Source organism: Ptychodera flava, assembly GCF_041260155.1.
Source record: "Ptychodera flava strain L36383 chromosome 23 unlocalized genomic scaffold, AS_Pfla_20210202 Scaffold_23__1_contigs__length_28996876_pilon, whole genome shotgun sequence".
In the NCBI taxonomy this organism is placed as follows: domain Eukaryota; kingdom Metazoa; phylum Hemichordata; class Enteropneusta; family Ptychoderidae; genus Ptychodera; species Ptychodera flava.
The window spans coordinates 16954353-16980054 of NW_027248277.1; the positions used below are offsets into that span (position 1 = coordinate 16954353).

General features: G+C 34.7%; 1 protein-coding gene across 7 annotated transcripts in view; it reads left to right on the forward strand.

Moving 5' to 3' along the window:
* LOC139123508 (myosin-4-like) overlaps positions 1–25702 on the forward strand; it is a 275832-nt gene that overhangs the window by 221422 nt on the left and 28708 nt on the right. For 3 of the 7 annotated variants that reach the window (XM_070689669.1, XM_070689670.1, XM_070689671.1), the window contains exons 10-14: positions 8048–8154; positions 10060–10077; positions 15964–16074; positions 21138–21368; positions 23822–23863. In XM_070689669.1, coding sequence (XP_070545770.1) covers positions 8048–8154; positions 10060–10077; positions 15964–16074; positions 21138–21368; positions 23822–23863 — 509 coding nt within the window. Of the gene's footprint in view, positions 1–8047; positions 8155–10059; positions 10078–15963; positions 16075–16567; positions 16796–21137; positions 21369–23821; positions 23864–25702 lie in introns of all 7 variants that reach the window. The other 4 variants (XM_070689667.1, XM_070689672.1, XM_070689668.1 and 1 more) reach the window with 4 other exon arrangements.

Consider the following 25702-nt stretch of genomic DNA (forward strand, 5'->3'; position numbering starts at 1 on the left):
TAATTAAAGCAATAAAAAAAATTGAATGCAGCAAAATTTTCAGAAATTATGATATTTTGAGATGGCAGACAAAATTTACCCCCTTTGAAAAATATACAGTACTGTCATAAACAAATTTAAAAAAAAATTAAATTGAATAACTTTGATCTCAAAATTTTTATTTGATCCATGTGAAATGAAAATAATTTGAGAATTGAAAAAAGTTAAAAAAATTGATGAAAATAGAATTTTTACCGGTCACAGTTTGTTCTTCTCAGATAGCTGACACGAATTTTGATGTATAGTTATTATTAACCCTGTTTTACCCTCTACTGTTTCTTCCCCAAATCATCCTTGTTTCCATGGCAACCCCTGCATGTTGGACTCACTTGTAAACTGCAGCTAATGAAAGTAAGCTTCTATGGTTTGCACACCGCTCGTAGTCTGTAGACACATCGCTGTGGCAACCACTTGTTGTGTGTGTAGTGTGTAGCGTGTAGCATTTAACTTTTGCACAAGTATAAGCACTTCACCCATTTCACTACCGACAATTTTCACACTGTAATTTTGGCAAAGATTTTAACATTTTCTGAAATTTTGGCTGAGTTTCAATTCATTTTGGACTGAAAATGTTAAGATATTAATTCTAACAATGAGTAAGTAAAATTTTGACCAAAAATTGCATTGTATACACCTGAATATGAGAAAGAACCTTCAAGATGTTGAAAGCCTAATTTGATATATCGGCAGTTACTCATAATATTTTATAGTATTTTCACCTTTCAACAATCAGAACGACTCATGTATTGTATCATGGTTTGGATGAAATTAAGCTAAGAGGAAAAAAGTGAAATTTCAGAAAATGTTAAAGTCATTGATCGATTTCTTGTGGATTGTGCGGTCAGTGAAATGGCTATCATGTTTTGAGTTTGTTTGAATAAATTGCTGTGAAGCATTGTTGAAATGAAAGTTGACGTTCACCACAATTGGAGTAGCCTGTGTGCCCCAAATCTAAATGGTATAGTCTATCTTCCAATACCTTTACATAGGAGACAGTGTATCCTGAAGGCATTTTTAGGGGTTGAGAGGTCGATTATGAGGGGAGAAACATGATAACACATTGAGAGTGTGGTATGTTCAAACGAATGTACATTTGTTGTGGGGTATGGTTAGGTTTTATAAAATGTGTCAGACAGTCAGACAGACAGGCTGTGTTGGCGGTACTCTGTCATACACAAATTTTGTGTTTTATGTGTTATCAGTTTTGTGGAAAAATTGTAATTCAGAATAGACAAATCGCAAATCATGAAGAAATTAATACAAGTAAACAAAATCTACATTATGCAGCATAACAAGTGCAATGATAGTTTTCAAGAAATCTAAAACTATTCCTAGTTGTGTAGTTCAGCATTTTTAGACCCCTTTTGCTTTATAACCACCGGACTGTAAAATGACAAGATTAAACTCAGGGACTATTGCAGCATTTTTGTCAAGAAGCCATAAAATTCTTTGTTGAAATTTCCAGTTGTTGTTTGTAGGTCCTGACATCCATTAGAGACTCAAGTTGATTGTCTGTGAACTCTGACCAGCCCTGAGGGTGTAAATCACTTCAATTTAGGGTGTCCAAGTGGGCTGTGTACCTTCCTGGTCACAAGGCTGAATTTTTGGGTCAATTTAGGAGTTTCTTAAAGTTTATGTGGGTCAGCACTGTACAATATGTGTCACACATTAATACAGGTTTATCTACATCACGCAGCAAAACCAAATGTGATGGTAGTTTACAAGTTGTATAGTTTGGCTTTTTTGTGACAGCTTTCTTGGTCAATGTGTGTCAATTCTGTTTAGAAGGCACACAGGTGAGGAGGGTTGGAGGTTGGGGTGATAATTTGGGAAGGGGGGGGGCCTGCCAGTGTTGAATTCTTTTATAGTTTTCTGAAATAAGTCTATTGTGGCAAAAAACACACTTAGTGATGATTTGTCAGTCAGTGCTAGAATATGCAAAATATTATCTTTTGCAAAACTGATCATTGTGTGCAAGCTGTACTTCGCAGAACCTAACCCTTTTACCACCATGGTCTGGCCCAAACCTTTTGTTATCAATGGTGATTGTGGACTTGTTTACAGGGAAATGGGGGTGAACAGGTCAATCAATTGGAATACTGATTTGAAGCATTTCTTTCCAAACCATGGTCTTCACTTCATTGTTGATGTTCTTGATGTCTTTGCTTCATTTGCTTTTCCATGAAGAGAAGTCAGTTCCAGTATATTTTCTGGTTGAAAGTTAGACGGAAAAGTTGGAAAAATTATGGAGGATGTGTTTTGAGGTTCAATATTTCCCGATGGTTTGTCTGTGGTTTGCAGAAAATCCTTATTTTCCTATGAAATAGTGAAGTTGTCTAACAAAATGCATACAGCCGGCAAATACAAATACGTTGTCACACAAAACACATTGTTGTTTTGAAATCGGTCAAGCACAAACACAAAGTCGTTGTTAGCCAATTTGAAAATTGCCTGCTCTAAATTTATGAGAATGCGTTCCTCGGCATTGCCTCCATGGGCCCATTAGTGAGAAAGACCCATTGTTGTTGTTTTGTCTGCGGCAAATAATAGACACCTGTGGATGAAAGAGAAGACTTTATTTGCAGTTTTACGCTTGAGTGACGGAGGTTGCAAGAGACATGTTCAAAAGTTGACCAAGGTGATTTAGCCCAATTAAAGATGAGATCAGTGCTCTAAGCATAGTGTGCTCTACAAGTCAACAGTGCTGTCTGTTTTGAAGAATTTCTGTGAGTCCGAAGTCACTTCCTCATACTATTTGATTTCCTGCAAACACTTTTCAACAAACAGTTTGAAAATTTTCAACAAGTTTGTCAAATAATTAGGCTAATTTGGGACCAGATTTGACCAAGAATGTCATCTCTTTTAAAACTACAATATCATAGAATTCAGGTCACTTTAATAGTTGCATAGTCTTATTTAAAGTTTACCCGTAAGTTCACACTTCCACAAGGATTTTCCAGTGATTTCCCGCCAAAATTTTTGTTAAATTCTAAGATTTATTTTAGGCCAGAATTGACAAAACGATGCCTAACAATATGAAAAATCTGATTGCTCTTGCCAAATTTTTAAAAAGAAGAGATTTATGCTTGACTAAATCTATCAAAAAAACAGTTCCTTAAAAGTGATGACAAACACTACAGGTATATTTGCAATTATTAATCTCAAATGACTTGTCTCAAAAACATCCTATCTTCTTTTTGTAACTATTGAAAGGAAATATACCAAAGTATAACAGAACATGATTTTTATGATTCTCATCGCATTTCTTGTTGGATCTGTTGAAAACAAGAATTGGTTTTTTGCTTCAATTTTGAGTTGCAACTCGCCACATTTTCATTTTTCTTCGGATCCTCAAAATTGTTGGTTGTCTTAATGAATGGAATGTACTAGTATATGTTTCTCAGTAGTAATGATATAATCATGATCTGGAAAATTTTTAACCATTGACATATATTATTCTGGGTTTGATTGGCTGTCAGAGTATTTTTACTCGCTTATGATTTGAATATAATTTAAATTTATAATTTAAGTAGTATGTGTAGATTTGTGTGATTTCATCAAAACCCTTTCTTGAACTGAGAAAAATTTCATTGGTAAGAAAATTACAAAAAATGTAAACTGACAAGGAATAATATAAAATGATATAACTTTTACCCAAAAATATTTCTTAATGTGACAACTTGAATTTAAATACGGCTGTAGCCTATTTGTCAACAATAATTTTGTTTACCTATCATACGATCTGTTTCCTAAGTATTGAAAAAATTGTCCAAGTGTCTAGATGTGGAAAGTGGATTGAAAATCATAGTATTATAGAAGTTTCTTACAGTCAGAATTTTCCATATGACTAAAACTTTTCAGTATTTGATCCAGTTTCACCATCCAACTTTTGTTTCATATATAAGTGAATTGTAAATCATGATATCGGACTTTTCAACCCAAACAGTCGCACCCTTGTATCTTAGTTGCATTTGTGAATGAGAGGTTACAAAGCATGACCTCTGAACATTGGAAAGCATCTGAATGTGGAGGTGCTTGTGTGAGAAGTTTGTTATGACCTTTGACCTGGCAGATACGTAGCCTATTGACTGTGGAATGTCGAACAAAAATCGATAAAATTTGTCTGTTTCTTTGCACAACAAAGGCCTTAAAAGACTGATTTTGATTCAGATCCATTGGTATCTGAATGAGTCAGCTTTATAATATTTTACTGAAAGGTTTTTAAAACAAATGGTGAAAAAGTGTCACATTATGACAGCCAATCAGAGGTGCTGATTTTTTTTATTGGACTCCATAATAAGTAGTTACACAAACTAATTACAAGCTGATGTAGTGACGGGTCAGTCTTTTACTTTATTGTAGCAAATAAAAAAATACTGACCCATAAATAACATTAGATTTTAATGAGATTTGGAGTTACACTGTTTCATAGTATTTAATAGATGATGTCAACATTTATGAAAAGTAGAGTAGCTGTGGAGCAAAATTTTATTACTTTTAAAATAGTTTTGGATGAAAAAATATGCAGATTTTCAGGAATTGATCGTATGAAGTAAAGGCAATTTTCAATGTGTCCAGCTTTCAAATGCCTAGAAAGTTACATTCATACAAAATCATGTGTTTAGATATTCATCATATCAACCTATTCAGCTTAGACCAAATTTTGATATTTTTCCAAAAATTTTAAAATTTTGTAAAAAAAATTGTGGATGTCAGATCTTTGCTTGGATAAAGTTGATTTGTTTTTACTTTGGTCAAACATTGTAAAGTTTTATCAAAGAAAACAAAAATTTAACAATCATTTTTAACTGGCAAGAACCTGCATTCATGATAAGGAAAAAAAATGTACAAATATAATTATTTTTATCAAATTTTTTTTTAAGGTATTTAGAGGCCAATGTTAACATTTTGAAGTTGGACATCAATTTCCCAACCACAGTGTTTTGCCATGAAACAAGAACTTACATATGCTATAAGGGAAAAAATGCACAAATATAATTATTTTTACTGAAAATAGGGAGTTAGTGCCATTGTAAAATTTTAAGTTGGACATGAACTTCCCAAAATTACCAGTATTTTGCCATGAAACTTGAACCAATGCTTTTCAGGACAAAAGTACTTGTGGAGTTTAAATTGACAGGTAAAGTTTCACAGTAGACATCTTGTAGGTTAGTCGGATTTTATGAGCTGAAGAATTAGGTTCATAGTCTGCATTGCAAAGACACGGTTCCTCTTTGAAGGAGAATTGCACTTTGTGGAGGGGTGACTAAACCATGGAGGTTGGTTTTCTGTAACAATACTTGTTGTGACATGATTTACAGCACACAGGGAGGTGTATGACCACTCACCTGGAATTAATTTATTCCAATGGTTTGGCTATGTTCCACACAGTGCAGTCAGTCGGTGTGTGAGTGTGTCAGTGTCTTAGTTACACCTATCTCGTTGGAGGTCACGTACTTGTCACGCTGCCGTGTGTCCATGGAGCTTAGAGGACGCGTTGAGAAATGCACCGAGCCTACGTAGCGAAGTTGTCACGATTCCCACCTGCTTTTCAAATCCGAGGTAACACAAAGTCTTTTTTTTTTTCCAAGGGTGAATTCAGGGATTGAGGAAGGAAAGAAAAGAGGGGAGGTGATTTTGGCGGATTTGTTCAAAACAAAACATAACAATGGCATGGTTTAAGGGAAGACGTAATGTGAGCACTGTGACAGACACCTGTAACATAAGACATCAAACATTTTGGATTATCGTCAGGGCAATGCACTTTTAGGACCAACAATGCTTGTTTTTTAAAAGAGATTTAATGTTTTGTGTTTGAGAAAGTTTTTTTTTGTGTTAATTAGTTGTCAAGACTGTTTAAATAGGCCAGAGTGATAAATGCCATAAAACATATATATAGCCTTGACACAGGCATCACAGGGAATTAAGTTTCAATGCCAAAGTTATTAGAAGTTTAATGGCAGGATTATAGGCTTGCTTGACCAGTGGAAAGCTTACATTGAAATTGTCAGTGGATATTTTCAAATATTTACACTGTTTGCAGAAGAATTTCAAAATTTGTATTTGTTTGCAATGTAGGGCTGTCATTTTTGGGTCATATTTGTTCAAAATGTATTGAAAATTTGACAAAATTTCATGAAAAGTTTCAAATTTTTCACATGTTTAAAATTTTCGTACGACATAACTGCGAACATTTTGAGTAATTGTGTTTACTTTCTTCAGACTCTAGACTGATACAAAGTTGTCTCAGAATTGTGTCATTTCAAAATTTTTGAATGGGCTAGTGGGTTAGCTCATGACTTATGGCACTTTGATGAAATAGTTTTGCTTGCATTGAAGCAAAAAGTGTTATGAGTGAAAAAGATGTATGTGTGTTGGGGAAATAGTCATTGGGAATTTGGTAGCACAACATTGCATTGGTATCAGCAAAAAGTCAAGGGGAATTATGGGAAAAAAGCAGCCATTAGACGCACTCTGTCATTATTTTTGACAAAAATTTGCTCACAATTTGGCATCCATTTTCTGATTGGTGGAGGTAAATCATAAAATTTGCATGCTGGCAAGTTGACCACCTGGGTTTAAAATGGTGCAAATAATCAGATATCATATTAGTCTACACATGTAACCCATAACCTTTAACCCAACCATGACCTCTAACAATTAACCTTTAACCCGAGATTCGTTTACGTGTAGTCTGCCTGGTCAGAGAATTAGCATACGAAAATGTTACAAAAATTTAACATATTTTGATTGATGTAGGTATTCAAACTATTTTGTAGACATTACTTTTTCAAAAAAACTTTAATTCTGGATTAAAAAATCGGAACAACTCATTTATTTACAAATTTTATACACCAAATAAAATTTACCTTTCACCACGATGTTTATTTTCACCACAAAGCACTGAGTGTACTGCACCTGTCAGTGTTTTCCATGGTGGGGAAGTGTTGGGTAACAGGAAATTGATGTCAGATCCCTGGACAGGGGAATTTTGCTCACCATGATACGCCCATCAGGGAGAATTTGACAATGCCACAAAATGGAAGTTTTTAATTTTGAATGATATCAAATCCTAAATTATCAACAATTAGTCTCCATTTTCCCGCAACTTTAGGTATTTGCCATATTTTTGTAGCCTTCGGGTTGAGAATTTGACATTGCTAAGGAAAAAATGTCAAATTCTCCTATAGGCCTGTGCTTCCCTACTGGTGGAAAACATTGATAATTGCATTAGCCAGTATTTACCTTTTACTTCTTCACAACTGCACTGTAGATTTTAGAAATATATCGTCCTTTCAGTCGTCTACAGTTTTGAAACGATGATTAAAATAATTTACTGCTTGTTTGAAGTGTGTGCTGAATAATTTTTCCAAAATTCTGATAAATTCTTGTGAAACTTGTCAATTCTTGTTTCGGTACATGCAGGTAAGTAAATCGGAAATTAAATGATGCCGGTAGAAACTTTCTGATGTTCTGCCATTTGTTCCCCATATTTGTTGAAATTTTGAATGATCCCGATATTTTGTTATGGGACTGTTCCAAATTTCAGCAAAATGGGGAAAATAGGTGGCAATTTTTTTCATATTTGATCTGTTACAAATATACTGCATCAAAAAAGGTAACATTTTCATTACTTTGTTACATAATACTATTTCAACATTTTGAAATATTTTGTAAAATAATACCCTGTTTCAGTTTTTTCAGTGCAACAAATAATTTTCCTATTCAAGATTTTGTACGGCATGCTCACCTGGTGTGATAGTAAAAAAAATCTTGTAAAATGTTAAAAAGTAGTGAAAAGGTTGACCAAAATTTTCCAAACAGCAGTGCATTGTTAAAATGTTTACTTTTAAGTAAAGTGTGAAATCACTTTTGTTGTTTGATGTGTGAACTTTGCAAATTATTTTTGATTTCGCAATTTGTTCAAATTAAGTTTGCTTCCTCAACATTTGTTTAAACATTTTAAATGTTGCTTCTGCTGAAAATGTTTCTTGAATGCGGTTTTCAGAGTTAAAGAAGGAACACGATACTGTGGTCCGTGATTTGCAGAAAAGGCACCGGGATGATATAGTGGCGTTGAAAAATGAATATGAGGAGAAAATCAGGCAACTGGAGGTAAGAGTATGTTGTCTGTTTGTTGTGTGTGTGTGTGTGTTTGAAATTCATGCCTCAAGTTAATTAAGGTGCATATTTCCGAAATGAAAGACATAAACTTTTGATATAACTTTCCTGTAGGAAACTTTAAACCATTCCCTTTTGAAATCAAGGTTAAAAATCAGGAGCCACTATGCAAACTTTGGCTCTAAAGGAACAAATTGCCTAATTTCTACTGACACTTGAAATTCAAAATTCCCAGTGTCAATTATTTCAAAGGGGAAAAATTAGATTGTATCATTTTTACAAAGACACGGTAGGGAAAACGAGTCCAAATATCTGTCCCTGAGGCGCTTTCTATTTTTAATACAATTTCAGAGTTGACATACTAAGTAAATGCAGTGTGATACAAGCAATGTGATTGGACAAGTATATTACAAAGCCAGTAATATGATGATCAGAAAATTGAAATACTTACCCACTTTATTCCATTATCCCCCCAACCTTTTTAGTGTCTAATAATTAGGAAGAGAATCAACTTGAAGATTCAGATTGTGTTTGTGTTTTTACTGATTCAGAAATTCTTTTCGTCAAATCAAGCCGTACGTTCTACGTTCCTTTCTTGTATCCTGTTCCTTTGTGATGTTCATTGTCATTAATTTACCATATTCGTTCATTTTTCAATTTAATGAACCTGACAGAATGCTCTCCAGGCGTACATGGTTAGTTCATTCTTACCAATTCTGTCATTGTTGGCAGCTTTCTCACTGAGTACCATGCACCTGCTGTCAAAAATATCCTGTTACATCACAAATTCACAACATTTTACACTATATTTTGCCAAAGTTTCTGTGTTGCCCTCAAAGTTAACTTCCTCACCCTTGGATTTGAAATGGTTTTTTCTTTCCACTAAATTTCAATGGTCGACTAGGTTATTCCACTGTCAGCAAGGGATGAACTTTTTCAATTTACACTGCACTGATGCTCAAATTTCAGTTTCTATACACGTTGCATTCACATGGCACAAGTGTTTAATAACTGTTAACATTTCTTTTTATTCACATCAATTTAATGCCATCATCCCCAGATTCTTAAAATAGTTCAGTCTTACTCCACTCTCCCATAAACTAATGGATCAATCCATACATAGTTGAGGATGTAAAACGCTGACTTTGTATGTACACTGTACTTCAAATTTCAATGTGTTTACCACATCAAACACATAGTCTTTTAATCCCTGTTGCCATGTAGAATGGTTGATTCCACAATTTGTTTCTGACTGTAAAACACTGAACTTTGTGATATACCGGTATGGGTGACTCTCACCAAGATTTGAGTAACCTCAAGCAACATTACACATGTGTACCTATTTGTGTGCTTAACATATTTATTAAATCTTTAATACTAAGATGTAAGACCCCTAAATCTTGGTCAATCAATGACCTGTGACCTTTACTGTCTCCTGTCATAGGTCAATCAGTGACCTGTGACCTTTACTGTCTCCTGTCATGGTCAACCAGTGACCCATGACCTTTACTCTGTTTCATGTCATAGGTCAAAATTGACCTTTACTCTTTCACCTTCATTGACACTCAGAATTTCTCAGTTAAAATTATTATCTGCTCATCAAAGAGAAGAAATTTAAAATTCTGTAAATACTAAATCAGAAACAACTTGAAACTAACTTTCAATAAAAATGAATAAAGATATTAATAGAAAACAAATGTATTGTGTCAATATTTCCAGGAAATATTGGTAAATTTACATCAACTAACATTTTGTCAATTTTCTCTCTCATCTCACTGACTAAATGTCATCTTATCTAACATGGGATGGTATCCATGGTGACAACTTACCTGTGTGTTCCATTGTATCCTTGGTAACCTACTCATACTGATTGTTTCTATCATGGCACCCATCACCTAGGCAACAGCAAGGGAAAGGGTAAGAACGTGTATGATTTTGTATTTTTGGTATATTACCAGTGGTGTCAGTTTTAATATAACCCTCTCTTTCTGAGTGTATAGTGGTACGAGATGTGTATGGGTATATACCAGTACGATGTCTGTATGTGTGTAGACACAGTATGTACCGGTATGTATGTATGTATGTGTGTGTGTGTGTGTGTATGTGCGCGCATGCATGTATGTATATGTGTGTATGTATATGTATTATGTAATATGTGTGTGTATGTATGTATGTATTTATGTATGTATGTATGTTTTTATGTGTATGTATAGACATGTCTATCTGTCTGTCTTTCTATGCTGGCCACTGTATGTATATAAAGCACATATCTTTGTGTGTTTTCAGGAAGACTGCAATGTATGTGGAGATGACAGATGTGTATAAACCATGGGCATCGTTTGTAACCCCCATGAACAGGGTGAATCCCTACTTTACCATAGTCACAATGTGTGGTTGTTGCATTCATATGTGTATGTGTGTGTATATGTGTGTATAGGCAGTACCATTTACTTATAATTCAAATGATGATTTGTGTGCACACAGATACTGAAAGGAATTGTCCCGTTGCATAATATTGTATGTGAGAAATGTTTGAATAAGGGTGAAGTGATTTCTTAATTAGTGTAATTAGTGAACTAAAGCTTTGAATTGGGAAGGAGAAACAAAGTTGAAAGGCTAGGTTAGGACAAAAGCAAGCAACTCAAGGACCATAGTATAATGACGGCTGGTTTCACCTGTAGGTAAAAGAAATTGACCATTATAATTTTATATATCATTATTTCATTAAACGAATGGATTTGCAGGTCAATATCACTCCATATTGACCTCTGCTATGTATATTTGACCTGTGACATCCTTGTTTGATATGTTATTGACCCAGAAAATAAATAGTGATATATCATCATGTAAGTATGTACATAAAGTGTACTCCATAAAGTTAAAATAATGCTTAAATGGAAAATTTTTCTTAGTATTCACATACAATACGTTTTTAACTTCTTTGAATCAAAAATTATTAATCACTTTACACACGATCCATGAAACCAACACGAGAAAGAATAAATGGTCATGACCATTAATTCTTTTTTGCGATGGTTTCATTGAATTTGTCTAAAACCGGGGTCAAATTTATGCATGGTCACCCATTCATTCAGTATCTTTCAACATGTCAAACAATATAAGTAGTATCTCGCATCAAACAAAATTCATGAAAAATGGCCGACTTTGTCCCTTTAACATCATAACCAGCCAGTGGTGTCTTTGTGTGAGTGATGTGATTTATGCAAAACCACAGCCACAGTCGTACCATTATGTCTGTACCAATACTGTAAGAGCTTTCAATAATGGAACTCAAGAAAACAAACAAATTTAAAACCTCAAGAAAACTTTAATGCTATTTGAATTTTAAGTGACATGTTTGACAGCAAACAGTGCCTGTTAGCAGTTAAATTTGTTCAATACAGTCTTTGATCAAACAACTATTTGAAAATACTAAATCTTTTTTATCCTATCTGCCACCATGTGATTGATGCTGTTTGAGTTATAATTCTATTTTTAAATAAGTTTGTCCTTAAAGTCCTTGTCGTGAAAGAAATTTGATATAAATTACAGTACTTGACATTTGTCAAGATATTCCAGATTTATTTGAGTGTAATTTCAATACTGTCTGCAAGTGTATTGACCTTAGCTGCCATATTTACCAAAATTCCTTGTAGTCTGCAACTTGTTGAGTGTTAACCAGGAGTACTGTGTGGGATTACGCTGGCTTTGCGACCCAGAAAGTGTACATAGTGACGTTGAATGTGATGAAATTCTATCGTTTGTTTGGTAATCAAAACTATTTACTCACCGGGTTGTACCTCCTGACCATTTCAATGCCTGTTGACAACTTCGTCGACCAGTTGGTCGTCTGCCTCTGACTGAAAATCAAAACATCAGAAAAATGTTCTATCAAATTTGCAAATTTTTTTGCAAAAAGGTGCATGAATTTTATGAATTTGCTTACCACTACTGTATAATTCCACAAGAAGAACAGAAAATTCCAAAATTTAGAAAAAAATTGCCAAAAAAATCCTGCATTGCTGTGGGTTCAATAGTTTACAAGAAGGATCAAATATACAGATCACCTGAAACAGTACACTATCTAATTTGCATAATTATACCTCCTCTAACTAATTTGCATACATCATAGCAACAGTGAAACTTAATCATTTTCCTTGGCGACATGACAGTTTTCACATCTCAGCCGTAATTTCTGCTGTCAGTTAATTTACAAAGTAAGTTTAATTTCAGTACTTACTTTCTGCCTAATTATCCTGTTTTTGTAGTCTGATTACCGAACTACAGCTCTTTATATCGAGCATAGAGTAGTTCTGTTATTGCCGCCAAACTTTAACTAGGAGTGTAATTCTGCCTATTATGTCGTCAGAACATTCAACCATGTTAAAGCGATAGAGTGCTCGTACATCTAACCTTGTTTGTAGAACTTCACCGGCTCGAGGTGTTTCCACGGAAACACTGGTCAGGGCCAGAATGTTGAGATTTATACAAGTAGATTGCCATGACAACAAAGTCAGTGATAAAGCACTCTAGACTAATTATTAAGTAGTCTTAGGATGACAGGCAAATATTTGATAATTAGCATGTCAGAGAGAAAAGTATGTGACATCTGTCTGAGATTTTAATCTGTGTGTTTTAAATCCTCATTATCACATTATTGTACTACTGTCAATGATACGGAAGACCTAATTACCGGGAAATTGGTTTGAAAAGATAGAAGAACCAAGGTTATTATGCTTTGACTTTATGTCTGGAGTATTCTTGTCAATAATGAGAGGTAATTTAGATTTTCCTTTTCTACAAAAAAGTAACTATACTTTTGGTCCATTATGGTATTGCTTGGTCCTCCCCAAAAGAATAATGTCATATTATTCTCTTGGGCACAGGTGGACCTCTGGATTGTTAAAATGGGGGTGAAAGGGTGTAAGGGAATGAGATCTTTTAAAACATCAGCATCACAAATGTTTTATACCGGTACGCTCAGAAAAAAGTCTTCAATTTTAATTCAACGTGTTAACATGAGCAGAGCTAGGATTGTGGGTATGATTAGCAGTGAATCATGAGTGTGTTGAAAATCAAATTTTCGCTACTTCCTAGTTTGGTGAGGGGAGGTCAGTATATTGAGAACTACATTGTGTTACAGTAATATTACTGTATTGAGCATTGAACTTTTTGAATCTTGTCCGTACAGAGTTGTGGATGTAAAAAAATTTCACCACACGGAAACTTTGAATAAGCAGTTAAATAAGGCATGTGGTGTTTGGATCCGTTCCAAAAGAGAATGTTGGTAGAGTTTCCGTGCACTGAGCTGTGGTTTCAATCAGCGATTTTACATTTCTGTTAGAGTCATTCATAAATCTTTGATGTATGTGTGGTGACTTAGCATGATGTGTGTGTTTATCTGTCAGTATCATACATATGAGTGTGTCCGTCAGTGTGCGTGTGTGTCTGTGCATGATAAAATCTTCCTGTATGTCTCTGTCTGTATGTCCAGCCATGAGTGCACCGGTATATATGCCGTTCATTGTCATACAATACATATTTGTGAGTCTGTAAGTTTATCTTACTTTATATGTGTTAGTGTGTCACATAAGATGTGAATGTATGTATTTGTATTTATTACATGGCTCGTATATTAAACGTCGCACGCTCCATACAATTCAATAGTAACTCGTCGATGACGTCGCGGGCCGCATAGTCATCACTAGACTGAAAGTGAACCGGAACTATTTTCAACTTGGCAACTTTTTCATGTAAAAATATCGAAATTTCGTGTTTTGCACAGGAAATCCGCTTTGGAAAATTTTGCAGAAAAAAAATTTATAAACCGCATAACAGTTCAAGTGACAGTAGTGTAAATATATCATTGCGCCATTTGATGATGAAAATCGTTCCATTGTTAATGGATTTTCGTCTCAGATGGAAAGAAAGAATTGGATTATCATTTGCCAATAAATTTAAATATTTTGAGTGAAAACTGTGTAAGAGAGGCATGTAACAAAAACACTATGGACTATAGAGAGGCATGTAATAAAAACATTATAGCCCAAACATGGGACTATGTACCCTCGGGGCAGGAGACCATTTGCCCTCCTTACGTCGGGCAAATGGTCACCTACCCTCGGGCACATAGTCCCATGTTTGGGCTATAATATATACTATTTACAGCACAATTTTAAATCTCAATGGAGTGTGGTGTACTGTGATTGTATGCTGAGTGTAACCAGTGTGTCATATATGATTTGAGCACATCTAAAGTAACACACCAAATTAAATTCTCGTGGTTGAGTGCAGCATTGCAGAATTTTCAAGTCTGCACACATGACCTAATGTTGGAAGGCGCACTCCACAAATACAGTGTTACAACACATGGCTTGTGTTACTCAAAATCAGTTGTTGCCATAGTAATATGTCATCTTCGACGCACACTGTTTTCTGAATTTCACATGATTATTACACCAGTAATTTTGCATTTGCTGAAAGTTGAGTGAAGTTATTTTTTCAACATCTCAAAAATCCAGATTTTTGCTCTATTTTTATTTTCTTTTTGACACTTTTTAAAGACACCTCTCTTCAAATTTACATTCTGCATATTTAAAAAGTTTTTCATCATTTAACTCTGCATTTATTGCAGTTGACATTGTTTTAATTATTTTTCTGAAGTTTATTATGTTAACCTTTCTTTGAATTTAATTGTTTTTATTTTGAACAACAGAGGAGGGATGAGGTAAAAAGGCTTAAACTGTGCATTTTATTATTGCGTTTAGGAGTTTGAATTTTGTGTCATGTGGTCCAACATTATCAATCTTACGCATTTGAAATCTTTGTGTGTTCTTTTTGTTTGTTTATTCTGGAACTAAAAACCTAACATGAAGACATGTAGACTCAGTGTTTTTGTTAAGGCCGGTACCCCGGTATATGTTACCTGGGTTCCCCAGTCATTTTACCGGGTTCCCCTTGGTACATCAATGCAATCAGATTAGGGGCAGCAGCAATGTTACCGGGTTCCCAAATAATTTACCGATATTCCCAAACCTTAGCAAAAACACTGGTAGACGCAACATGCTTTGATGAAAATATCAGTCAGATTTTTCAGAAATTAAATAATCCCCTCTGAATTTTTGTTGCAAAACAATCTGTTGTTTCTTTCTTTTGTAACAGACCATAGATTCTTCATTTCTAAAGAAAAAGATTCAAAGATTAAAAAAAAATGCTGATATTAATCCCAGGTTAGAGCAGAATGTTGCAGACATTTTTCCTCCAACAAAATTTTTGCAATTAACTGTGTCATTCAGTGTCATTAGTTCAGAATAGGCCTGTTCACAAATTACATCATTACATTAATATGCATAAATAAATGTTTGTCCGCAAATTTAGATTACATTTTTGGAAACCATACGCATTCAAGAACGATGAAAACACAACTTAATAAGTGACTGCTAATGTTACAATGACCACAGAAGGACATAATGGCTCAGACTACAAGCTGCAACAACAGCATTCATGAAACACTGACAAAATTTGTCTGCATTTTTAGCAGCAGTGTTTGAAATCACATTCATGCATATGTAAAAACAAACATGTAACTGCGAACAGTGCTTTTGATGCTAAATTTTTATTTTTCATAATTCTGCATTAATTTAATCAGAGAAAAAGTTTGTACTGTGTTACAATTGCACATCCTCATCATTTATTGTTGATTCAGAACTTAGTAACTGAAACAGTAAATCTTTGTAAATTGGATTGAGAATCTCATAGAATTCAGTAGATACAATAGTTCTTGTCCATTCTTATCCTACACAGGAAGAAGAATTAGAAAGAGTGAAACACTGGGAATCTGATTCCGAAGACGACGACAGAATATCAAGCAGACGATCAAATCTTGACGGTTCGTTCAGTAGAAAATCTAGTCGGGTAAGTCAAAAGATGAACATTTATTGAAATCTTTTGTCTTAATACAGGTTAAACTCATACACATATCTGATATAAACATAGAAATTAATGTGTAATTAGAATATTTTTATTTGTTAAAGGCATATTGTTATAGTTGTTTTACTGTTTAACGTTTGTCAGGAATTTTTATTTTTGTTGAGACACATTAGCAATATCAGTCAAGGATATTATGTCCAGGCAGAGGTTTTCTCTGTCCGCCTGTGAATGAAAATGAACTTCTTCATCATTTACAGATGCAAAAGTAAGGTATTTATTTGTGATTTGAAGCAAAATTATGCCTCTTTTTCAAAAAGTATTTCTGTAACATTGCATCACATGGAAAATATTACAATATCCCATATCCTTTTTCAGTGACAGTTGTATTTGTGTGATTTTAATTTTACTCTCATCATTACCGGTTTCTTTAACTTTCAACTCTATTTAATTTCCTTTCCCCCAACTGCTGCTACTTTAGTGGGATAGGAGAACCCCACTACAGCTTCCTCCTCTTCGCAGTGGCTACACAACGCCCTTACCCCCTCCTACTCCTCAAAAGACAATGGACTCTTCCCCTTTCCCGAGTCGTTTGAACACCCCTAAGCGAAATGGCACTGTGACTCCCCTATTCAATGATATGAGCCCTCTCATGGCAAGCGGGCCAACGTCTCCACAGCCATTGTCACCTTTACCTGATGTTGTCATGGTAATGATTCATTTGCATATTTGTATCAGTTGCCTCTATGCTAATTTCTTTTTAATATGCACATTATTGAAGTGTGATTGGCTGCTGTTGTTTCACAACTCTTTGGTTTGTTTTTCAACTAACCATTTCATACAGGACTTTGTTTTCTGTCATTTTAATCTTTTGATTAGATTTTTTCTTGATATATGCAGTTTTTCCTGCATATCTTTCACATAATTTTCATACTTTTCCATGTTTTGGTTTTATACTTACACATCATTTGCTTTATTGTCTGAGTCATTTTTGAATACACAATTTGTTTATTTAAATCCATATGATTGCAATTTTGTTAATTAGCTGAGTGTACTTAATCTTGTTACTTTACCAACGCATATCTATTTTCAGCTGGAAGATAGATGAAGGTTCAGGAGACTCAAAACAATTTCTGTTGTCCCCTTAATAAGATTTCATTGATCAAAATTGGGTAAATCCTAACATGACAGACGAACTTTGTAAACATTACAGGGGTACGGGCACCAACCTTAACAAGAACTGTATCTATACAGCAGTACTGATTAAAGTTTGCTGTCCATTTAAAAATGTTGAACTCTCTTGGTGCTACTTTACCCCTGCAAATGATCACGTATTCTGAGGACTGTGAAAGTAGTATTGCATTTAACAGTACAGTGGACAGCCTACATATTGTGTAGGGGTGACAGGCTATTACATTATGCAGGGGGATGACGGCCTATCACATTGTGTGTATCTGTGCCTGTGTGTCTGTGTGTTCGGGGTAACAGCCTATGACATTGGAGAGGTCTGCCTATTACATTGTACAGGGGGTTAAAGATATGATTCTGCAACTTCTGTTAAACTTGGAAGTGCTTTACTTAAGTTTTACAACTTACAGGGCTGTTGGTAACACTATATGTATCCCCCCATCTCTTTGCAATAAATCCTTATTCTATGATTTAGCAAACTTGAGCGGTAGGTGTCACTTTCTAGACACACAAGGACTCATGTTCAAAAATTCACACCTTATTGTAGACCAGGGCTGAACTATTATGCGACATCTTTTCAAGTCATTGTCTGTCTGCCCCGTCCAATCAATATTCATTAGCCTATCTATTGCCGGCACAACTTCTCTCCTTGTCCAGACCCCTCTGTACATTGAGGAGCCATCATCAATTTTTGATGAGGGTTGCCATTGTTCTCAGTGTGGTCGTTGTTACAAGAGACGTTTACTGTGTTTGTTTGTATTTATGGAGAGAAGGCAACGTAATTCAGGTTGGTGGCTCGTGATTATTTGTCGTTTTTGACTTTCTTGAGACAGCAAAAACTCCCAAATTATTCTTCCTGAGAGATAATGTCATGCTCTTCTCAAAGTTTTTGTAGATTTTAAGATTTGATATGTTTGTTTTTTTTGGCATTCTGTGGGTGAAGAACATTGTCAATAGGACGCTGCCATGTGATAGCGTAGCATGTGTGTCAAACTTTGGTATGAAGGACAACATTTTGTCAGACATTTGAAGACATCCGCATGGTGTCTACCTTTCTCCATCAGAGTTTGGTTCCATTCTATACTGTTGACAATAGTGTACTGGTAGGTCAGCCCATATACAGGAGAACAGGGTGGAATATGTAGCCTCAGATGTGGCTCCAACTGTCTGCCATTTATAATTCTATATCTTGTTTGGGTGGTGTACAAGTCATGAAATTTCATTCATGTAAAGATGAAGATAGCATGTGCCTTGAAACAAAAAGTGTAAAACGTTTCCCAAAACTTTACTCAAACTTAGGAAACTTTGAACCATTCTTGTACATAGTTCATCTAGTGTCTCTCTGTTCAAAGTACCTAGAGTTTACTGAATTTTGAAATTCAAAATGGCTGCCTGTATACAGCCAGTGTTAACTCTTTGAGCGTCAAAGTCCATTTTTTTCCCCTTTATAAAATAAACCCCTGTCAATTTTTCTCAGATTTTTGTCAAAATTTTGAGAAAAAAGTGTAGCAAATGAAATGTGATGTCCATTTGGTTCAAAATTATCAAAAAATTACAGAAAAATTCATAAAAATTGGTAAAATTTTGCACTAAAATTTTGGCGGGAGAAAACTACAGCGCTCAAAGGGTTAACTCTATGGGGGAAAAGTAAATTTTGGATTTTCACAAAAACAAGACAGTGAACACTCTATTTACATCACTGACAACCAAATAAGTCCATATATCCTGAAGATGAAAAGTATTATAAAAATTGTAGTGTCTGAAAGTACTGTCCAATTCTTAATTTGCTGTAATTGGACTTATAACAAATTATACAGATTATAATAACTGATGCAGAACGTTGAAAAATTTCTCTCAAGGGTGTATCAGAAAAACTATTTAAGGGTGTATGGATGTAAATATATCAAATTATTGATTGGCATTATGACTCAAAAAGTGCCAGGTTAGCCGTGACTTTTGATAATTATGGGAGTGGCGTTACGACTCAAGAGGGTGCCAGATTAAAGGGCCGGTAGCCGTGACTTTTGATAATTTTTTCACTTTATTTGCACTGTCAATTGCAAGGTCTGGTTCTTCTGCCCAGAGTATGTTCAAATCTCTATTATGTAGCTGGTCAATACAGTGTCTATATTTGTAAAAATGCACTGTTATCTTTTACATTTGAATTCTGGTTCAGATCAGAATTCACTTGTCAACAATAACCATACAGTCTACACATGTACAGGCTGAGTTGACAAGCCGAATACTGTGTATCTCAACATGCTTTGGGGAGTTGAGAACAACAAATCGTGGTTGACACACAAATTGAACAAAGATAGTGAAATCATTGAAAGTTATGGCCCTGTAGGGTGATATGTCCCTTGAAACTAAAAGATGTTTTGGACGCAGAACAAGAAACTAGGGTAAGTTTGCATTTAAAAAAAGAAGAAAACAAAGTTTTTGTACACTATATAACACATATTCAGGTAACACAGTGATTTAGATCCCACCTTATTTTAACAATTAACTGATTTTACTTCATAATTCTGAGTAAACTCTACCTGCAATTGTTGGCAAGTTGCAGAAAATATCATAAACCATCCCAAATAGGCCTTCATGGTAATTTGAAAAACACCAAGTATACTTAAATTTTTTTTCTGTAGAAACACGAGGCTGTGACCAACTTGTTAACAATGTGAGATCAGCATGTATGTGCATGTGTTCATTGAAAACAGTTTACTGTAAAATCGATGGTTCTCCTGACTCAGCGATGAAATTCAATGTAAAACATGACTCAAGTATTTTTAGGTCTCTTTTACACACAATGAAGTTGGCAAGCATCCAAATGCTGATATGCACTTGTTAATACTGTATGCAATTATCAGGATCTTCAGGGATCTGTAAAATTTCACCGACCAATGTTTGTAAAAATCAGTTCCCGACAAATATCTCTTAGGAAAAAATGTTCTCATTTTCTGTGATTTCATGGGAATATTACCATTTTTGACTCTTTGAGATATGGATTGATTTACTTGAAAGTTAGGGGTGAAGACTATAATTTTCAGTGTTTAGTTACTTCATCATCTCATACTGCTTGTAAGTACAGCAAAGTGAAAAAATTGACTAGTAAGTCTTTATCATGCATTGCACCAGCTTGCTCTCACCAGTTGTGCAAAGGAAAGTTCACACAAAATTATATCAGGCCGCAATAGCGTTGATCGCGATTTCGGGTTTGTTATTAAATATAGCTGCACGCGGCGCGACTTTCGGACAAATATGCTGAAATTCGGACAAATTTTGTCGCTGTATGGGCGGCTGTTGTTGTAGCTTGTAGTCTCAGTCATCAATTCATACGAATAAGTATGACACTAAATAGCCATTCTAACACTCGCAGGTTTTATTTTTCGTCGTTTATGCAGAAAATGCGGACAAATGTTTATTTATGCATATTAGTGAGAGAGAACAGTGATGTCATTTGCGAACAGTGCTATTCGGAAAACAATCCTGTGCCAAATGAGATAAACTTTCATGCAGCTGATCAGAGGAACTGCTTACTACAAATCAAGATTTGGACAGTTCTAGTGTAGCAGAAGCTGTCTGATATAAAATGTCTTTTACCTGTGATGCCTTTTGATTTCAATATTGTCCAACTGCATTATTCAAAACAGAAATATAAAACTGGCTACAGCGTCAGGATCAAATTGTATTGCAACACTATGATAATTTAGGATCGAAAAATATACTTGAAACAATTTATCCTCAATGTCACTGTCCACCTATCTAAACTTTGACCTATGACCTAACATTGACCTCTAACCTAACCATTGACCCTATACTTCCTGAACTTTGACCTAACCTGCACCTTCTCTTCCTTTTATGGTAAGTACGAGAACAGGTCTCAAAATCCGAGTCAACTGTACACTCCTAATCCGTCCTTAGCTACCAACATTTCACCGACTCCCTCCGTTGAAAACCTGACAAATGTCGTTCTTCCGACTGTCACGACTGAGGAGGATATCGTGAGGACGAAAAGCGGCAATACACATGAAAAGAAAGAGTGTGTTCACAATCAAAATAAAGAGATCGTAAATTTCTTAGATCCCAAACTGGCTGACGTAAGTTTGCAGCCGAAAAAAATAGATGTTCGATGTCGTAAAGGTCGATTGTACTGGTACTAATGCATGCAACATTCGTGGTACTAACGTGCTTTAGCTCATTAACATAACTAATGCATGGCGAAATGTCACATCGTCATATTAAGTTAAATGTGAAGTTGTTGTCAGCGTGCATGAGTTTTGATAGACACAAATAAATTGGAAAGGTTTCAGACATAAAGAAAAAAATCGAGAAAATATTTGTTAATTTGAAAATTAATTATTTTAAAGAAGCTTGCTTGTGCAATAATACGGCAGAATTACTAACAAATTGTAGGTCTGCCCATGGTGAGATAAGCATTTAAATTTATTATCATATGTTCATAATGTTTTCTTTTGAAAAATGTTTTCTTTTGAAAAATGGAATTTAAAAAATGAGAAGCTCGCAAGATTGCCATTTGGCAACAGGGAATAAAAATCAGACAAACTAGGTGGTCTGGGTGATATGCATGTTATTAGATGGCTGGGATAACTGAATGTTGTAACTCAAATTATATGAATGTTTATGTAGTAAATTCAACAAATTTTTCATCAAATGTGAAATATTTTTGTATTTTCATGTTTTCAGTGAATTCTTTCCATCACAATTGTATTTAATATTACACAAAATTGTAGTTATATATTGCTGTCTCGTATCAACTGCTATAACCTGGAACATCACAAATAGCAAGTTTCTTGGAGAAATGTGTTTTTAGATTGGCGTAAAGCAGTGGTGAGATTATCACCAAGTTGCAGTGAAATATGAACTAGCCTTGTAGCTCCCATTCCATTACTCTTGATTGAATCATTTACCTAGCTTGTTTCCATGGTAACATTTTATCCTCTGAAAAGAGATTCTATTAGACTTTGGCAGCCGTTGGAGACTCCCAAATTAAATAAATCGTTCATTGATTGGAGTATACAACAATGACCTGAGGTATTATGCTCACAAAGGCTGTTCAAGATAAAGTGATTTTGTAAAAATCTCTCTGCATGTGTAGAAGTTGAGCTCAAGGTTACATGTAAGACCTGTGTACGTCCACATTTGTTGTCAGAAATTTGAAAGATTTTATAACCAATTTGCACCTATACTGCAGTCAGAAAACATGATTATGAATACATTCAACATATTTAAATTAGAGTCATAAATATTTGATGAAATATAATATTTTTGAACATGCAATTTCTTGAGTATAATGTCTTGTGAAAACTACTTGTGTAGTTTAAATGATTGAATGATCTTTGGTTACTAGGGAAAAAAATAAATTTGTGTCACTAAAATGATAAAAAAGTGCAGTAATCAAAAATTTTTGTCACAAATTATTTTTACAACCATACAAGTCTCGATTAATGTAAGATATTTTAGCAGCACCTTCTGTAAATTTCTTTTCACAAGATAATAGTAAAGATATGCCATCGTTTGTAATGTTGATAAATGAAAAAAAGACTTTTCTGTCTCTTTTGGGCCACTGCATTGTATGAATATAATCCTGTATTACCCATATATCATCATAAATATTCTTATTGTACAAACCAATGAAAAGCCAAAGAAAACATCTTAACCCTTTGCACCCTGACCCCCTGGTACCCTATGACATCATGCGGACATTTTTGTCCGAGCCAGGTTCAAAGGGTTAAAAAGAGGGACAGAGAATATAGTTGGGTCTGTTCCAACTTTGCGACATTATATTTGACCGAATAAAACTCTGCAAATTACTTAAGACATTATTCAAAATAAAAAGTAATGCAAATTAGTGAAATACCTGAGGGACCCCAGAAAAGGTTCCCAGAAAAGGTTCCCAAATTCCAGGTTAGAAGCATTATAACTTTCAAACCGGTTCACAAATTTCAGATCATTTACAGTATTTTCCCAAATCAAAAAATTTTCAAGAATGCAAACTTTCACATAAATATAGTATTATTCATTGTTTTGTGAATACCCCATTACAGACAGGTTTCTTTAATTTCTGTGTCATGATAGATGCAAAGATTTTTGTTACCATTAAATTGCTTTGAAATTCTGAGTCATAATGGACCAGAATTAACCCATTGTAAAACTCACCCCAGTCACTGTGTTTCAGAATTTTGTCAAAATTTTGATAAATTACCGCAGCATGTGAAATGTGATGTCCCTTTGGTCCAAAATTATTTTAAAAATTACAGAGAAATTCATAAAAATCAGTAAAATGTTGCACTAAAATTTTGGTGGGAAAATAACAGCACTCAAAATGGTCACAGTAATGTCACCTTTGTGTTGTGTTCTGTGAAAGATGATGAGCTGGTCGGTGCACACGTAACTGTTGTAAATTGTACATGCTAAACTGTGTGTCCAAAACAATTTTTGGAAAGTTTGCCAAATGCTGTGCACAATTGTCACCATTGATGTTTGTCTGTTTTACATTTTGTTGATGAATTTGATAATCTCACTTTTTCAGGTAAGCAAAGACACACCAGGATCACTGGGCAAGAAGAAGTCGGTAAGTACAAAATTTATATGGTGTTTCCACCTAAATATTGCAAAAATTTACGAAAGCGGTACTTTCTTGTCTTTTGTTTTGTCTAATAAGTGATTAGAAATAGTAAATGACAATAAAGTGATATTAATTATTTTATCTAACCATAAAATTTGACAGAAACTTTCATTTTCACAGTTTCATTTTCTGTGGTCAGTTGTACTGGTATTCTAAAAGAAGTTAATTTATTCACTTTGAAGCACAGTTAACCCTTTGAAACCCTATTTTAAGGTTAATATCAGTGTAATGTTATATGAGAGTTAGCATAATGTCATAGGTCAGCAGGGGTAAGGGTTCACAAGTCAAAGGTCACAAGGGTGAGGGTTCATATAACAACAGTTTATCAAGGTTGAGGGTTGGCATAGGTTGTCAAGGGTCACAGTTCACATAATATCATAGGTTACCAGAGGTGAGGTTCCGCATAATGTCATAGGTTGCCAGGGGTCACAGTTCACATGTCAAAGGTTATCAGAGGTGAGGGTTTGCTCATGGTCATAGGTCACAAAGGGGTCAGGGTTCAGGGAGTTAAATTGATAAGCCCAGACTTGAAGGAAATTGTTTTCCCTCTTTTCCTCATCTTTTCTATTTTATTCTGATGTAAACATTTTTCTAACTAATTATATTATTGTCTCAGTTACGAGCTAACATAATACAGCGGTCTATTTGGTTGCGCAATAACTGGGTTGGTATCTTGTTGATCAAGTTCATATATTCTTACCGGCTTGCCTTTTTGGATAAATTTCACCAGGATGTATCAGGAATGTGGCAAAACCTTCTCAACACTGTGTGAATTTTCAACAAAGACTAACAGGAGCTCAGACGCAAAGTAAATTTTGGCCCATTTGCTAACTGAAAATGACAGCGCCACCAAGTGGTGTTTGTTACTTACCATTTGTTTATTTACTGACTACCAAATATGGTGATCAGCAAAGTTTATTTTATAATATTTCGGGTTTGCAATTTTAAAATCTCTATTGTGGTTAATGCATTGTAAAAATGAAAGTCGAAACACTTTCTAAATCAACATCGAAATACAAAACTGAATATTGTGATTGGATGTCAACAGATAGTCACCATTAGTGCCATGACAGATTAGCAAATGTTTATACTTGCCACTGAGTTTCTGTTAAAATTTATACATTCTATACTTTATTCATTTTGATTGCATCAAAACACAAGATCCCAACTGTCCTTAGTGTTCAGTTGATTCTGAAAAATGTATTGACATTTCCAGATTTGTGGATTTTGGTTGATAGTACCTGAGTGTATCTTTTTATGAGCATGTTGCAAGTTCTGCCAGCACAGAGCCAGTGTATGCACTCCCTACCACATGTTGTTGTTCAGTAGATGCATGTCAATTTATAATGCAGCTACATGGCACTAGGACCCCCTGAAGTGATATGAAATGGTACCAATATGGAAGCTTTGTGTGAGAGCTATTTCAACTGTGTGGAGAATATTTAATGTGGAAACCTCCTTACCTACCAATCATAAATTAATGTTCAAATGATTAATATGCAAATCATGCAAATCCTCTTCTATTATTTGCTGTAGAGGGCGCTGTCTTTGTCTGTTTATTTGCATATGGAAATTAGTTGCTCGTGACTCTTTGAAGCAGACCCAAGCTTTACAGAAAATTTCCAATTTGCAACACAAAGTAATTGCTTAACAAATAGAAAGAAAACTTGATCAGGCCATTGTGAAGTTGTATAGAACAAAATTTTGAATTTCTGATTGTTTCAAAAAGAAGTTGCAGGGAACGTTAGCTGGAGTGGCAAAATGATACTAATTATTTTTACCTTT